This window comes from Anas platyrhynchos, chromosome 5 (genome assembly GCF_047663525.1).
Source record: "Anas platyrhynchos isolate ZD024472 breed Pekin duck chromosome 5, IASCAAS_PekinDuck_T2T, whole genome shotgun sequence".
NCBI lineage: Eukaryota > Metazoa > Chordata > Aves > Anseriformes > Anatidae > Anas > Anas platyrhynchos.
In genome coordinates, this window is record NC_092591.1 from 47289640 (window position 1) to 47306149 (window position 16510).

Genomic DNA, 16510 nt, shown 5'->3' on the forward strand with positions numbered 1-16510 from the left:
TAAAGACAAAAACTTCTGTGCAAGGAACATTATTGCTTCTTAAACTACTATTTAGCACAGTTTAGACTGAATTTTGAAAGACTCAGCAAACTGTCCCATTAAGACTGAGATACCTTATGGATCACAGAGTTGTAAAGGTCAGAATGTTCTGACTTAGGCCAGTTTCCTAGTGGTGTTTTGAACATTTTGACATTATTTGTATTATGGCAAAGGAGATGTTACTCACTTTGAGACAATTAAAAAGTACCTCTCACTCAAAGGCAGCCATTTCTGAAGAAATAGCAAGTTTTCTTAGAATACAGTGTTGTCAATTTTGTTACTGTATGTTTTCAAGATACAATAAAATACTCATATTGCTTCACATTTTTTGTTTACTTCAATTTGCTTGTGCTTTATGCCTCAAGATGTCAGATTAATGCATTTCACTGAGATTAATTAAGCCCTTCATTTCATAACTGCAAGAGTTCTGTCTTGTTACTTTACGTTGTCAGTTCCAGACAGTATTTAAGTTTCATTTTCTGATCTTGATCTGTTCCTCTACTAGTTTTCATTTTAACTGTTTTGACCTCTATTCCAACACACTGCCCAGCCTGCAACTCTGGACTGGCCTTTGCATCCTGGGCACATGACTGTACAATAACCATAGATTTATGTATGTCGTTGAGAATAGCTCCCCGTTAAATACACTGGTATTTTCAATCATCTACTTATTCATTTTCATAAACTAGCAAGGCATATATACATGCAAAACACAAGGCAAACAGGTTTTTCTTATAGCTTTGTGCTTACCTGTTCTTAAATTCTACTGGTCACACATCCCTTGAATCTATTTTAGTTGTAAAATATACTCAAAAGCATAGTTGTTTTTTTTTTTTAAACACGTAAACCCACTGAATACAGAGTTCTAATGTGTTTGATTTTTTTTAGTTCCTTTTTTTTAATCAACTATAAGATAACCAATAAAATTACAGGGTGAGTGTTATATTGAATTTTTAAACATGAACTCTCACCTTAGTTTTCAAATGTAATTTTTGTTTATTATCTGCAAAGAACATGAAGTGTATCAACATGGTTTTGAAGTTTTGCCATAAAAACTTTACTTTAGAAATATATTTAGTGTCATCACATGAAATTTCAAACAGTTTAAGCTCATACTAAATGTGGGAACACAGTGATTGTTCCATATTCAAACCTGCTGTAGCCTATGCAAAATAGGTTTAATATTGAAAACAACAGAAACAAAAACAAGCAGCTTTCAGAACAATGTGTAAAAATTAGAAAATACCCAGTTTTATTTATTGTTCAGTTCAGCGGTTTTAAACATCGAGCAAAACTTCATACAGAATGAACATTTTTCTCCTTTACCAGATGAAAAAGTTTGTACTGCTTGGTCCAGTCAACTATGTTGGGTTTGAACATACCAAAGCACGTACACTGAAAGAAGTCTGCAAGATTCTGAAAGCATCCGAGACTGAAAATGAGAGAAACATCCATTAATAAACCTAACAAAAGATGACTGCAGACATCAAATTTATGCATTCACCATTAAGCAGTACTCTTAAGGTATAAAGCTATCAACAAGTACAGCTCTAGGCAAAGAAACATAGGAGTTCTCTGTTCAGCATTATTCCCCTGTTGAACTTTTTCAACATGTATTACATTTAAGTTCAACTCTAATACTTAAAATCAGTAAGATCTTATCTGCTAACACACAAGAGATTACAAGGTTCTGATATAACAGTGAAATCTTGGCACTAATTTCTTTATTGAGCCAAATATTGCATGACAAGTCAGAAAGGCGACAGTAACTTAATACTCTCTCTGGATCTTCAGAACGGACATCAAGAGTGATGTTTTGAACAAATTCAAGAACAATTTGCTCCCCACCCCTAAGTAGTTTCTGCTAGTTAGAGCTGATTTTGGCACAACCTCTGTAACTCCTAACAGGCATGACTACCATGACCATAGACTAGGTTTTTTTTGTTGTTTGTTTTTTACATGCTAGTGAAACAAATCAGTGCTATATAGATACATGCCTAAAACACCCTATTCATTAATACTCACTTGTATGAAGTTCTCCTGAGAGAAACGGGATGCTTAGAAGATTTGCTCTGCATCAGTAGGTTCATTCTCTCATGTGAGGTCAGTCCCAAGAAGGCAATCTTATAGAAAGGAAGAAAAGAAACGGACATCATAAATTCAAATTCTGGTCTTGCCAAAAAATACTATTGAAAGGGGAGGGAGAAGAAGTTGGCCATATCTAACAAATATCTACTGCCATAGTAAAGGACTTTAGGTAAAACAGAATCCAGAAAGCTGTAATATCAGTACTTCCACTGAGAAATCAAGCTTAAATGGGATGACCATAATGATTACACTTTCATACAAATGTCTGTAGAAGTTTAAGATCTATAGCAGTTAAGCACGTACATCTCCTCAGGTTTTGTCTATATTCTACCACAGAAATTGTTAGGAAAAGATCCTCCAAAAAAGACAAAGATAAAATAGTCAGAAATCAATGATAACTTACTCATTTTCTTGATTCCATGTCCTGTTTAAATGAATTTCACAAAGCTCATTTTTTTCCCCACATTTTTCCTTACCAATTCCCTTCTCCATTTATTTTTTTTTCTGACGACATAATCTTATAAGGCCCTTATAAATGGCAGCAAAATTGCTTTGCTGCATGACATACTAAGCATCATAAAGAACTACTTAGAAATGACTGTGTACAAAACACAATACATCATTGTAAATATCCTACCTAGATTTTTTTTTTCACCCCCACAAGAAAAAAAAATGTTATTTTTCCCCTCAGTTCCTTGGACATTATAGCAATCAAGCAGCACACATTTACAATTGTGTATTTTTTCTTGTACACTGCTGAGCTCTGTCATGTAGTTTTCAACTGTGAGATTGAGTTTTCATGCTGTTGTGAGCCAGTAACACCAGTTCAGTTAGTTAATGAAGTTTCTTGCCTTTAAACATGCCTTTTTGTAGGTTTGGAATTTTTGATGAGTAGTGAAACCAAAATTCAGTTATAGGAATGATTTTCAGACTGTGATCCTACTTTTAACAGGGGAACGATAAGTATACAAGTATCCATGAAACTTAATGGACTGTTCTGGGATTTAAGATAAGCACATAGATGTGGCATAAATTAGAGAAGTAAAGCAGGTACAAAGCTTTTATGGGAGCAGGACACCTAGAAGTTTTCATTTGGTAACTTGTTAAGAAAGGAACATAAACTAAAGCAAAATAATACCTGGTAAAGTTGAATAGTTAGCCACAATGAAGTCCATGCGATATGGAAACAGGCTAGCATGAAGATGTAGGACACCCATGGAGAGCAATATGTTATCTGTGTCACATATGTCCATGCTCCATCTTGATGGTAACTTGTTGAGCAGTGGTTTGACCAATCTGACAAGACACATTATCAGTTAATTACCTTTTTAACATAAGCCACTTAAAAACGGAACAAAAATATATTTACACAGAATATTATATAGCCACATGCTCTAGAAATACCATTTTCTCACTTAAAAAACACCCACAGTGTTATGTGACTGCTTGCTAGTCTTGCTGCGTAATCTTTCTATTATACGTCCATAATACAAGGAAGGAACACTCCAGGCATTAGCTAGATTTTTGTTTTGTTCTTATTTTGAAGTAAACTAGTAATACTTAAGTAAGTTATTACCTCCTATTATCAAGCCTTCTGAAATTTTACTGCATGATTGTTTGTAATTTTAGGACAAGAATTTATCATTTTCCTTAAACACCATCATCAATAAAAGAAGACATGATTGTGAAAATGACAAGAAAGCAGTTTTTGCTATGTGAACTTATCCTCAGGAATTACATTATAAGGGCTCTCCACATCTCCAGAATTGTTTTTTTTTTTCCCCCCAGTTTCTCAGGGATACACTTTGGATTATTAATGAGATATGTAATTATCTTTTCAAAATTATCACAACACTAAAAACAAAATGAAGCTTTAGCAAGTGTTCAACATAGCTATTTCCAAACAACAACAACAAAGCCTTTGTAATAATATATTTACAGACTTATTTTCAATTGCAGGAAGGGGTATACAGGCTAGAATCTGTATCCTGACCCTCCTCAGCACATCTTGCCTATGTTATCTCTAACAAAAATGGTCTCCGATATTGTATCTTCGAAAAATGGACAATCCCACTAGGGCTATATCTTAACACAACACAAACGTAACAGACAATTGATCAAACATTCCAATGTCCTGACTTATTTTCATTTAGAAAGAGAAAATGATCACTGATGAGATTTGGTATCATCTTACGTTATTTATGCAGGTATAATTACACTAGATAGAAATAAAGTGTTGAAAAATAATGACTATATGCACAGGTCCCTGAAAGCTAAATTAAAATAAACTCATTGATACATACACAGAAGACTTCCATAGAGCAGCCAGACACTGGTCATAGCTAGGAACAACAGGAACAATAGGTAATAACGATGGTTCCCCATGCCTGTATTTGAGGCAAGGAAAAAAAAAAAAAGCATGACATTTTAAAATTTTGCATTACTTGTAATTTCTCCTTAACTTAATGGGAATAAGAAGAATCTAGACCATTTCCTATTATTACCTTATTTCCTATACTCAAGAGAGTTTGACAAGGTTGACCTCTTTCTCAACTTTCTCTTGTAAGCCATCCCAATTTATATAACAAAATTAGCTCTGATAAAGTCAGCCAGTCTCTACTCTGCTCCTTTAATCTTTTTACTTGTCTTTCTCTCTATCATTTAAGTAATTTTTCCCTGGCACTTATTAGTAACCCCTTCACATTAGTAACCCCTTCAATATCAACTGTGTACTCTCTTATCTGTTTGCTTTCTAAGGAGATAAACATTTTAAAATGTTGCAGAGATAACACATGGAATTTTCAGATTTGATAAAACAAATACTCTCACCTATGCACTGCCCAATGCACAGAGAATGCTGATCATATCTGGCTACACAGGAATCACAAGCAAGACAATGCACAGATCTCAAAGGCTTCCTTACCTAGTTGAACACAAAAGAAAGGAATACAGTCATTACAAATGCATCTATTTTACTCAAGGTTTGCAGCATCATCCAGAGAGCACTGTCATATACGGTAACTATTACTACGTAACGGGCTTCACAACACAGATAAGAATTATGCATCTTAATTTTACCAAAAAGAAAAAAACAGTAGAAATAAAACTATTTTATCAAGAATACAGTCAAAGGATCTCAAAACTTTGTGACCATAAGAGGAGAAAAGGAATCTAAGTAACACAGACAAGACAAGGCATATCATGCTTGCATTACAAGAAGCGAGGGAAAAAACAATATTGTAGTGTTGAGTAAAAAACAGGCTAGAAAAAGAAAAGAAATATCAAGGCTTCACTTACAAGACAAGATGTGCAAAATGTTCTGAAGTCCAAGCAACCTGCTTCCGCAAGAGCTACAATGTTCTGAAAGACAAAGTTTGTGCTTGTATTTGGATTGCATTTTATGGAGGATCTATGAAGATTTTTACTTTAGGCCTTTTGCAGTTATTCAGTATTTTGAGAACCAAGCACTTGCTACTCAGGGACAAGATAAGTTCCGTGACAAACAGAGCAGCAAAGACTAATGCAACTTTATTCCTGTGGAATTATTTTTAAAAGTAGCTCTATGTTGCCAAAATTAATAAATAAACTGGATGAAATACTCTTAAGAAATTAGATGGTATTAAGGCACAAGGAACATCTCATTGTCAGCTAGACGTTAAAGAGAGGAGGAGAGCTGCTATGTTTAGTCTTCCTTTATCAGTACTAGATAGCTAGTACTGCTAGCCCTGTGGCAACAATATTGACAAAGTTAAAATTGCAGTTTATTCTCCCTGTCAGTGTGAAGAAATGCAATCACATGGAGAACAGAGAGATCACAAACAAAATGTTGTTCATAATCAATAGGCTAAGGGACCAAACAATCAATGTTCTATGGACTGGTTGGCCATCTCTTTTTGCCTTTGTAGAATACAACTAGAAAATAGCACATAGCTCACACGAAACTTAAAGATTTAATCATTGTACACATCTTCAGGGCATGTGACAATTTAAACCATTTCTAGCTTTTAGTATGTTTTATGAGCATAGACAATTGTAGAAAAGCACTGTGAGTACCTCTTGCTAACATCAGACAACTGGAATGGAAACCTTACTGAAGTTTTATTTATTAAGTGAAGTTCTATATGAGTTTATATCATTGGTAACATCAGTGGTATGAATCTGTGTGCTTGGCTGAAGCTCACAATTCAACGAGAAGATGGAGGCAAGGAAATCATGGCAGAACGATCAAGATATGGAAATAATCAGTAGTAAGAGGAATTATCTACAACCTACACTGTTTGATGATGGAGCTAAAAATTCTTAAAGAATATCTAACTGCTTTCAAATTTAAGAAAGATACAGTTGATGACAAAAAAATCAACCAGAAGGGAACACACAGTGTAGCATGCTAGTCCTTCCACTTATTTTACAGTCACCTACCTCTTTTTTCTCTTTTTCTGAAGACTTAATATACCCAGGATCAGTTCTCCAAGTTTTATAGAAATAATAAAGAAAACCCACCAAGCTGACCACGACAGTGATTTCAGAGATGGTATTGGTTGTATGTATTATTCAGGTTAAGGAATATATTCTTACACACTACAATATCCCCTGTCATCCTCACTAGCAGAGTACAGACTTTTGCCTTTGAATATATAACAGATATAAAATGAATTCAGTTTATTTTTTCCACTCTGAATACTTTTTCTTTTTTTTGCTTACCTGATTGGTATTAAGATTCCAGCAGCTGTGAGCTTTGACTGCTGCACACCCCCCTAAGTTGTTAAACATGCTCTTATTCAGAGAGCTTCGAGTCTTGCTCTCTATTTTTTTTTCCTCCCCAGTTAAAACAATTGAATAAATTCAGATAGACAAATGCAACTTCCGTCATCCTGGAACTATCTTTGTCACTCCAAAGACACATACCGAAAAATAACTTCTGGAGTAATTGAACATCTACTGGGAAACCTTTCTTCATAAGTATACCAGAAAATCCCAAATCCAAACCAGCATTTCTAGTCTAATTGGACATTTTTCATCCTGATTTTCCCCTTTACTTTTTCCCAGTATTTACCCAGACTGAGGATGCAGCATAACCTCTGAATAAACAAAGGAGACTGGAAGATCTACTTGAGGGAATTTAATAGTTTTCTAATTTTTTTTATTCTTTTTCTATGCAAAAGCATGAATAGCACTATCAAATCCTTGTATAAATAAGAAGTGCTTTAAAAAATGGAATGCATAATGCAAGTGTTATTCAGCTTTAGTACAAGCCAAAATACATTACTGGATGAGAGATGCAATGAGGAACCATGGAGAGTCACATGGAGATGCTAACATAGGAAATAATGTTTATAACAAAGACATTTTGATATTCTGGTAACATTAAAAAAAAAAAAAAAAACACTTCAGAATTGTACACAAATATCTGCTAGAAATAAAAGATGATACATGCTTTTAGTCCACATACAACTTTCATTTAAACTTGAAGTTATTTAACCCCAGCCCAATGTAAGAAAATCAATCTTACCAGACATTAACAGTCATGTGGAATTACCTGGGATATTTGCATGACTAGATTTAGATTTACTAGGAAGTGTAAGAAAAGTTCTATTGAATTTCTCCAGCAAAAAGGATATCAGGCAGAAACAAGAAAAACCAGGTCACAGACATCCAGAAGACTGAACTTAGCAACAATGCTGTGGGAAGATACCTTAGATTCTTGAGGCCCACAAACTGCCTAAAAGAATATGAAAAGAAAGCAGTATTAGTCTTTAATTTGTTTAAAAACGTAACTTAGTGGAGTATACGTTTATCATCAGTTTTATTATTTTTAAAAAATTTCACTCAGTATACTTTAAGCCCCTCTTAAAGCAATCAAAAATTGCCACTCAAAGGCATTCTTTAGCCAGATACATAACAGGGTTAAAAATGCAAAAATAAACTGAAGAGTGCTCTGTTCCAGCCTAGTATTATATATCTGAACTGCTGATGCACTGGGTGAAAAGAACTTTCTCTATTTACAGACTAATAATAATTGCCATTTCAATGAATACTGACTGTTGTGGTGTGGTGACCACTGCAGGAAACAAGAAGCCTGTGCAACAACTTAGGATATCGCTGTGAGGTGTGGGGAGCAGGGAGGGAAAGAATGGCTCATTAAAACTCATCTGGATCACAAATACAGAGGGAAAAGTTGAAATAAAGCACATTTCTAGGTGTCATGAACGTTTATCCTAGCATCTACCAGGCGCAGAACTTCAGTATCATTTAAATTAGCTAACAGACTGCACCTTTGCTTTTCCTCACAACTCTCAGTAATGAGAAACTATTACTTTGCACACCAGACATTCCGTTTCAAGATCATTCTGAAAAGTACATATAAATATATATGGTATCTAGAAAAAGTAAATACAGAGAGATAAATGCACAAACCTCACAAACAGAGCCGTCCCGAGCAGCAGGAAGAGAAGCAGACATCCTTTCAAAAGCCAAGAATCAGAACTTAGGTTCATTACGTATCCTATGGCCCACACCAATGTCAAGGAAGACGCCACCAGCAGGAACAGCTATTAAGATGACTATCGTTAAAATATGACAAAGTATTCAAGCAGGATTTACTTTAGGAGCATTCAGATAATATAATAACAAGTGCTGAGACTCAAGGTAGGTAAGACAAGGCGACAAACCAATACACTGGGGGAAGACAGGAGGGGGGGGAACAACAGGGGAAAGAGAATCACAGAATCACAGAATCTCTAGGTTGGAAGAGACCTCAAGATCATCGAGTCCGATCCACACCTATACCACAACTAAGTACTTCTTTAGAATTTCGTTTTTGTGTGTCCAATTTTGGAAGCTTTCAAAGATCCACAAGAGCTCTCAGAAAATAATTTTTATGTATTCTGAGCATGGAATGCTGTAGCTTTATTTCCATCAATTATAACTCACGAAATTACCTCATGTTTCTCCATTATTCTCAATAACCTGCTATTTCTTCTGCTTCTCATTCTTTCTTCTTCTGTTAACATATAGACTATGAAGCGATTCTGAGTCTGAATTGCAAGGTCAAGCGGTGTCTCTCCCTTTAACGACAAAGTTTATTTGGTTATGTACTTCACACGTAAATATTTTCATTGTAATAGAAATAATAAATAAATTTAGCCCAAAACAAGAATAACTCACTAGTTGCTTCCTCCCAACCCCTTTTTTTTTTGAAGCAAAGGGTAGAGTAAATTCAGAGTTTGGTAGCTATAAAGACTGATACTTTCAACCAGACTGCATCCATTTGAATTACCTTTGCACTCTCTCTGCTAACCTGAAATGCTAAACTGTCAGCTAGAGTATGACATGCTTTCTGAAAGGGAAAGTTTGTTGTTTACGTTAACTTCTTAAAACCAAACAGCAACATTCTAAGAGTCACACACAAAAAAGTAGCAGATGGAAAAGCTGCATAGCTTAATACACCAACCCTGAGTAACTACACTATACAAATATCCATACAGGAGATATATATATATATATATATATATATATATATATATATATATATACACACACGTATAATTTCAACATTTATACTTCTTGGTATCAGTTTTTACAAATATTAGGACTAAGATTTTTACATGACTAGCAATTTTGACTTGCACCTACAAACAGGGATGGACAAACTTCAATATTTTCAGGATGACATATTCATCCTTTTAAAATCTTTACAAGTCTCAGTGAATACAAAGACACTTATTTTTGAAAAATCTGGCAAAAAGCATTATTCATGACAATGTTTTAAAACATAGAACAGCTGAATAAAATTAAATAAATAAATAAATCTGCAAATGACATAATTATTATGCTCAGAGTGATCAAAAGAATTAGCTGTTCGTTAAATGAATATCGCAAAGAATCTCAGCATTCACACTTTGTGCCACACCATAAGAAAAGTGCTCATTCCTCTTGGCTTCCCAAGTAAAGACGCTTGTCTTATCCACCTCCACGTTCAAGAGAATATCCAAAAGGGACAGCACTCATGTATTTCTTCATGTTCAGTTTATGCATTCATGCCACATGGACAAAAGAAACTAAAATAATGCAATAAATTGTACCTTGACATTTTTTATGTCCATGCTAGCACCAGCTTCCAGCAATAGATCCACTGCACTAATATTTCCTGATGTTATTGCCCAATGCAGAGCAGTGTTCTTCTGAACATTGTCAACAGCGTTGAGAGAAGGGTTAAACTTCAGTAGAAACTTTGTGGGTTCTTGTCTAGGTGGAATAAAGTTAAACAGAAAATGATCTGTACTGGAGAGAAAACTCTTGAACACCTCGCAAAAAATAAATCACAGCTCAGATCTGTGAAGTAACAGCAGATATAAGACACTGTCTCTCAACAAGCTCATCAACAATAGATCCAAATTTAGAACTGGGGACTCGGACTCAAGATTTTTCTCTGGACTTTTAAGAGACACGAGCTATACACACAGGTTTTATCTTTCTACATTTTTTATAAGCTTGCATCTCCATCACAGATACTAAGTGCGCTTACTGTGAACACTTTCATTTACTTTCATTTCTAGGAAAGCACAATGATGTATGTTGCAGCTGAACCAACCACAAACCTAAACTTCTTCAAGGTTGCTTTTTGTCTTTCTTTGCTATACCTAGTTAGCAACTTCATAATTTCTCATCTCTTAAATACTGCTTATTTTGTACAAGCAAAAGAGAAAGGAATGTCACTAAACTTTTTCAGAAGACTCAGGATAGTGCCCAGAAAGAGGTGGGCGACAGGTTCTTTTTAAATTGTTCGCTACTTACCCTATCACTTTTTGTGCTGATAACATCAAAGGTGTTTGTCCATTGAAGTCTGTTGTGTCTATGTTCTAAGTGTAAGAAGAAGATGACAAGAAAGTATCACTGATTTCAGTAAACACTTAGATTGTCAGATTCTGAGCTACACAGCTGACTTAGCTACACTGCAGAAGTGGAAAGAAACCAAAATATACCAGCCAAGAAGCCAACAGTCATTTAAATAAATTTTCTTCCTTCCCAGTCATTTAAATAAATTTTCTTCCTTCCATGGGTCTTGCATGTCATTCATTTCAGGATAGGCTGAGTGTCCACTACAGATATTTTAAAAGGAATCATGTGGATATCATTCCTTTAATTAACTGTATTTCTTGTCCTCTCTTGAGCAAAAATACCATAAATAGAGTTTACTTTGGGAAGCAACATTAACTATCTTCCTTGTGTAAACAGAGGTGCATAACAGAATGACCAAGTACATAAAACTGGTTTATTAATAGAACAAAAAATGATTACACATCAATACATAATTAGAGATCTAACTTGTATTACCGAATCTTTTCCCTTCTCTTTCACAATGAAGGTTTCCTTCTCTCCTGCCTCCACCCATCATCTCATTTGAGTAGATTTAGTTATGTTTTGTAAGCACTTGGATTTTTTAATAGAACATAAATTTTCATAAGTTTGTGATGTATACCATCTATATCTACATTCCAGAAGTTGGTTTTCTATTTAAAAGAGCTCTACGAGAAAGAAAATAAACTTATCAAATGTTTAAATCTTATCACATGGGGTTTTGAAAAAAAAACACTCTTGATCATAAAAGCACTCTCCTGTCAATTTTGTTAGCAAATTGTTACAGCAGTCATCAATTCTGTCTACTTCAGGTATAAGCTAAGCAGATGTGAAGTGGGTATGACACAAAATGTATTAATCAGACTACGTGTGACTTTTTTTAATAGAAATTTCTGTATTCTGTATATTTATTATGCATGCTTCAACTGATGGCCAATTGCAGATGTTACTAGGTACAAGTCTGTAATCAAATAGTAGATGCTTCATGAGGTACTCCATATAATATTTTTTATCAGTTTTAAAAGCCAGTTGTTATTTACACAGCATCATACATGTTGCTGAGCTTTAACAACTCTGAATTGTACAAGGATGACAAGATGACTAGAAGGCATTAATTTTATATTTTTTTTTAATTAGGTTTCTCTGAACATATGGCCCAGGGAAATATTTGCCAAATATCTGCTTGTCATATAGGAAACAGAACAGTAAATTCTGCAATATATCTATAAAGCACAAGCAGTTACTCCTAATTAGAAAACAATTCTTGGGACATCAACAACATACCTGGCCCTTTGATATGAGGTAAGCTATAATGGGCATGTGTTGAAACAGCACTGCTAAATGAATGCTAGTGAATCCTTCCCCATCAATAAGACTGGGATCTGCTCCACATTTCAACAATAATATGACCATGGGCAGGTGTCCTTGTCTGTAACGATAGATGAAATGAAACTATAGTAATGACAAAAAAAAAAAAAAGTAAATCTTAATGAAAACCTTGCCTAGATACCCTGAAAAAAATAATTTCAGAATCTTGTATTTTTATTCATGAGACATTTTTTAAAAACTAAGGTTTATATCAGAAGACTAAATGTTTACCTCAATAAGTTAATTTATTGCAAACTGGCAATTTAGCATACAGTGTTTATTCTGCAGTAGTTTCTCCCATTAGCAGTCAATTTCATAAAAAGTATCTTTGTTCAGGAGAAGATGAAACCCAGAGAAAAGCAATAGTTTTCCAGTATGAGCATTTGCACTTAGTTATTCTAGAAGCAGTACTTAAGGTGAACTGTTTCCCAGAAGACAAGTGCATTGCTCTTTTGATCATTTTATTCAAGTCCTGTCCTAGAAGCCAGTATGATTTTACTCCACACAAGTGCTAACAGTTATTGTTGCTCAGAAAGAGGTACTTCATGTTTGCAGTGGCAGCAATAAGAAGTCCAAGAAAAAAACCTGGCACTGCTGGGGGAAAAGGCCAAAGGAATCTATGTGCTGCTGAGCATCATACTTTGGCTCTGCTGCTACATGCTACTACTTTAAGTCCAGGACTGGAAGCATGGAGTCTTACAGGTGCACACCAAGTTAATTTAGGGCAGAAGCTGAAACAACTGAAAGCAAATTAACTAGACATGACAAAGTCTGTCAAAGACCACGTTTCCAGACTTAAATTATGCCCTAATAGGCATCAAAAGCTAACTTTCATGAAGGAACAATATTAAGTCTTCTTTGCCTAGTAAGGCAGCACCTAAGAGGCCAAGGCTAAAAAGCATTGCTCTTGAGAAAATTCTAAATGCAAGTCTGACTGAAATCCATAGATACATGCATAACTCAACTTTGTGGCCTGCAAAGTTGCCAAGAATCAGTTGCCAACACATTTCAGCATAGTTATGGACGTGCTATGAAATTCTGTACACGTGAATAAAGGAAACACAGCAGAGATTTAAGATGACCACTTCTGTCCTACACAAAACGCTACTCTTAACACTAGCGGATTTACAATGAGGAGTCGCAAGCAGCATACCTAATGGCCCAGTGCAGGGGAGTTGAATTCAAATCTCCACCTAGCTGATCCACTACCGCACCTTTGGAAATATAGTATCTGTGTAACAGCAATAAAATAAGATTAAAAAGAGACATAAATATTATACCAAAAATAATATAGCTGTAGTAGTAAATAGCTTTTAATGAAATTTTCACTAGAAAAGCAAACAAGAATATTTTTGCAGTGAACGATGCTACTTTGAGAAGTTGTTTAAGAAAAAAACTATGGCAATTACCAAGACACGAAGTCAGCTTTAATCTTTCTTGAACAAAACAAATTTGCGAAAATCTAATGATTTCATGTACTACATAATTTTACGTACAAAAAAATGTGGTAACTATATTTCAGTGACATTTTCACAAACGTAACTGGGTTAAAATTTGAATTTTATGTTTTTCTACTTAAGCAGCACATTCCCTTTGTTTTCAAGTACAATAGCAACAAAGCAATCATTACTAACACTAGCAAAATACTTGAGTTACTTTCACAGGGTCTCTAGAGCTTACTTAACCAGCTCCTGTCTGTTGTTTATCGCTGCCCAGTGAAGAAGAGTCACATTTTCTTTGTCTGGTTGTCGAACATCGTATCCTGCTTCCACCAGTTCTTTGCATCGCTCCAATATTCCATACCTTAAAAGGGAAAAACAAGTATTTACTTATTTCTGAAATATCCTCCCATTTAAAGAGTGTCACGTGCACAAAAAAGTAAATCACAATAAGCCTCATCCAATGGTTCCTACGTGAACAAATTCCACTTTGTATTCAATGGAAGTCATGCAAAAATAAGTTGGTCTGAGCCTTGATATGTAGAATTTTCTACCTAAAAAACCAGACTTGGTTGACATTATCATTGTTTATGATAAAAATATCTATAATAGTATACTTAAATGATTTATCTTCTTTCACTAGAGATAGGTGATGGAACCCTAATATTTATTTTCATTTTTAAAATACCCAGCATAGCTTACATGGGAGGAACACCTGTCTATTTCAGCATCTTGCAGACACAGAAGGTACACTTACTGTGTAGCCTTTACAATATCAAACGAGCTCGGGTCCTCAACAATCGGATGTGATCCTGGTAGCACCGGCAGATCTTTCTCGCTGTGGATGCTATGACAGCTGTGCATATGAGGTCGATGAGGCCCATGGCAATGGTTTTTACACTGTTGGTTAACAAAATATGTATCAATAAATATTATTTAGAAGGGGGATACCATCCCTCCCTCCTTACAAGTAGAGGCACACACTGGACTTGCGAAGTCGCGTTAATGCAAATAAGGAAGTAGATTTAGAGCAACTGAAACATAAAGCCACCTGACAAGAGGCTAATCTTTCTTCTCAGCACTGAGATACGGGAGGAAAGGCTAAGTTCTCCGAGTCAAAATGACAAAGGCGCTGAAGTCCCTGCAGAACCAGCTCCCCACAGCACACCCTGACAGCTGCTCGCCCACAGCCCAGGCTTTACACCAGCTGCCACCAGCTCCGTTCTCAAGCCTGGAAACACCAGAAGCGCCCCGGGAGCCCCCCAGACAGAGGCGCACACCCACGAGCCCGTTGCGAGGGACCAGAGAACTCCCCCCCCGTGGCGCCCAACGCGGCTCCCCGAGGCCAGCAGCCAGCGGGACGCCCCAGCCCCGGGGCCGTGCCGAGCCGGCTCCGGGGCACCCGCGGCCGGGCCCCGCCGCCCTCCCGTCCCCGCGGCTCCCCTCACCGCCGGGCCGGCCCCGCCGGCCATCCTCCCGGCCCCAGCTCCGCGCCCGCCGCTTCCTGCTTCCTGGTTACCGGCGCCCGGGGCGGGGCCGGGCCGGGCCGCGGCGGTACCGAGGGGACGGCTCCGTTCGGGGCAGTGCCGGGGCCTGCGGAGCCCCGCGGCCGAGCTCGGGCCCCGCCGCTCCGCCCGGTGCCCCCCCGGGTGGCGGCCATGTGGTGGCACCGCTGCTGGGGTCGGGCACGGGGAGGCTTGGGGGCGGTGGGACCGTGTCAGACATGGGTTAGATGATCTTGGAGATCTTTTCCAACCTAACGATTCTATGGTTTATTTATTGCTATCTCCATCTCTGTGTCCCTAAGCACCATGTTCAACCTTTCCTTAAACACCCCCCGGGGCGGTGACTCCACCACTTCGCTGGGCAACCCTTTCCAATGCCTGAGCACTCTTTCTGAGCAGAAATGTCTCCTCATTTCCACCCTGAACCTCCCCTGGCTCTACTTGAGGCCATTTCCTCTGGTCCTATCACTAGTTACCTGTGAGCAGAGGCCGCCCCCCAGCTCCCCACACCTTCCTTTCCGGCAGTTGCAGAGGGCGATGAGGTCTCCCCTGAGCCTCCTCTTCGCCAGCCCAAACACCCCCAGTTCCCTCAGCTGCTCCTCACAGGACTTGTGTCCAGGCCCCACACCAGCTTCATAGCCCTAAATAAAACTGTGCCCCATTTATGACTGTCCATGAACTGGTTAAAGCACTATCTCTGTTCAGGTAGAAAAAGAGGAAGATCAAGCTGTCCTACCCCAACCCACTGACAGCAGGGGCAGAGTACGGCTTCAAGCAATCATAAACCTAACCTCTAACCAGCGAGCACCTGCTGTTGCCACAAGGACATTCCTTCCCCAGGTCTGTGTGTGCAGTTTCCCCAACTATTTTTAAGGAAAAAAGTTTCTGTTTTGTACAGTCACAATAAGCCTTTCATTTATTATTAGAACAACATCTAAATATTTCATTTTAAAACCTCAGTACTCAGCAAATGACCAAAAGAATTTATCAGCTATCTTGAGAGAATCCAAAATACTCGTCAGTTAACAGAGTGGAAGGTGCCCTAGTTGCTTCCTGCTTCCTCTCCCTCTTTGACCCAAGGAAAATCTCCAGCTCAGTGCAGCATCAGCAGACAGAGACCTAAATAAGTTAGCAGGGGTATGTGCAGGGATTTCTGATCTAAAAACAAGAAAGCCTGCTCTGGCTTCTCATACCTGCTTTCAGCTTGGTATTGCT

General features: G+C 37.3%; 1 protein-coding gene across 3 annotated transcripts; it reads right to left on the bottom strand.

Moving 5' to 3' along the window:
- Positions 1-1268: 1268 nt before the first annotated feature.
- Positions 1269-15398, bottom strand: ZDHHC13 (zDHHC palmitoyltransferase 13). Of its 3 annotated transcripts, none has more exons than XM_072038974.1 (17): positions 15239-15398; positions 14548-14690; positions 14032-14154; positions 13505-13582; positions 12268-12412; positions 10921-10985; positions 10209-10371; positions 9066-9191; positions 8542-8675; positions 7743-7846; positions 6547-6668; positions 5425-5487; positions 4957-5050; positions 4431-4514; positions 3266-3423; positions 2065-2162; positions 1269-1471 (listed from the first exon to the last, which is right to left on the bottom strand). In XM_072038974.1, the coding sequence occupies exons 1-17, from the start codon at positions 15260-15262 to the stop codon at positions 1336-1338; spliced, it is 1860 nt and encodes a 619-aa protein (XP_071895075.1). In that variant the 5' UTR covers positions 15263-15398; the 3' UTR covers positions 1269-1335. The 3 variants fall into 3 exon arrangements, with proteins under 3 accessions (XP_071895075.1, XP_071895076.1, XP_071895077.1); XM_072038975.1 differs by lacking the exon at positions 15239-15398 and adding an exon at positions 14842-14861; XM_072038976.1 differs by lacking the exons at positions 14548-14690; positions 15239-15398 and having other exon boundaries at positions 13986-14042.
- Positions 15399-16510: the final 1112 nt, after the last annotated feature.

Excerpts from the sequence above, each read along its gene's own strand:
- ZDHHC13 (XM_072038974.1), bottom strand. The coding sequence starts at position 15,262 with ATGGCCGGCGGGGCCGGCCCGGCG. Across the intron at positions 12,413-13,504 it reads CCCCTGCACTGGGCCATTAG|ACAAGGACACCTGCCCATGG; the intron begins GTATGCTGCTTG and ends CTATCGTTACAG. Across the intron at positions 2,163-3,265 it reads TAACTATTCAACTTTACCAG|ATTGCCTTCTTGGGACTGAC; the intron begins GTATTATTTTGC and ends CCTTTCTATAAG.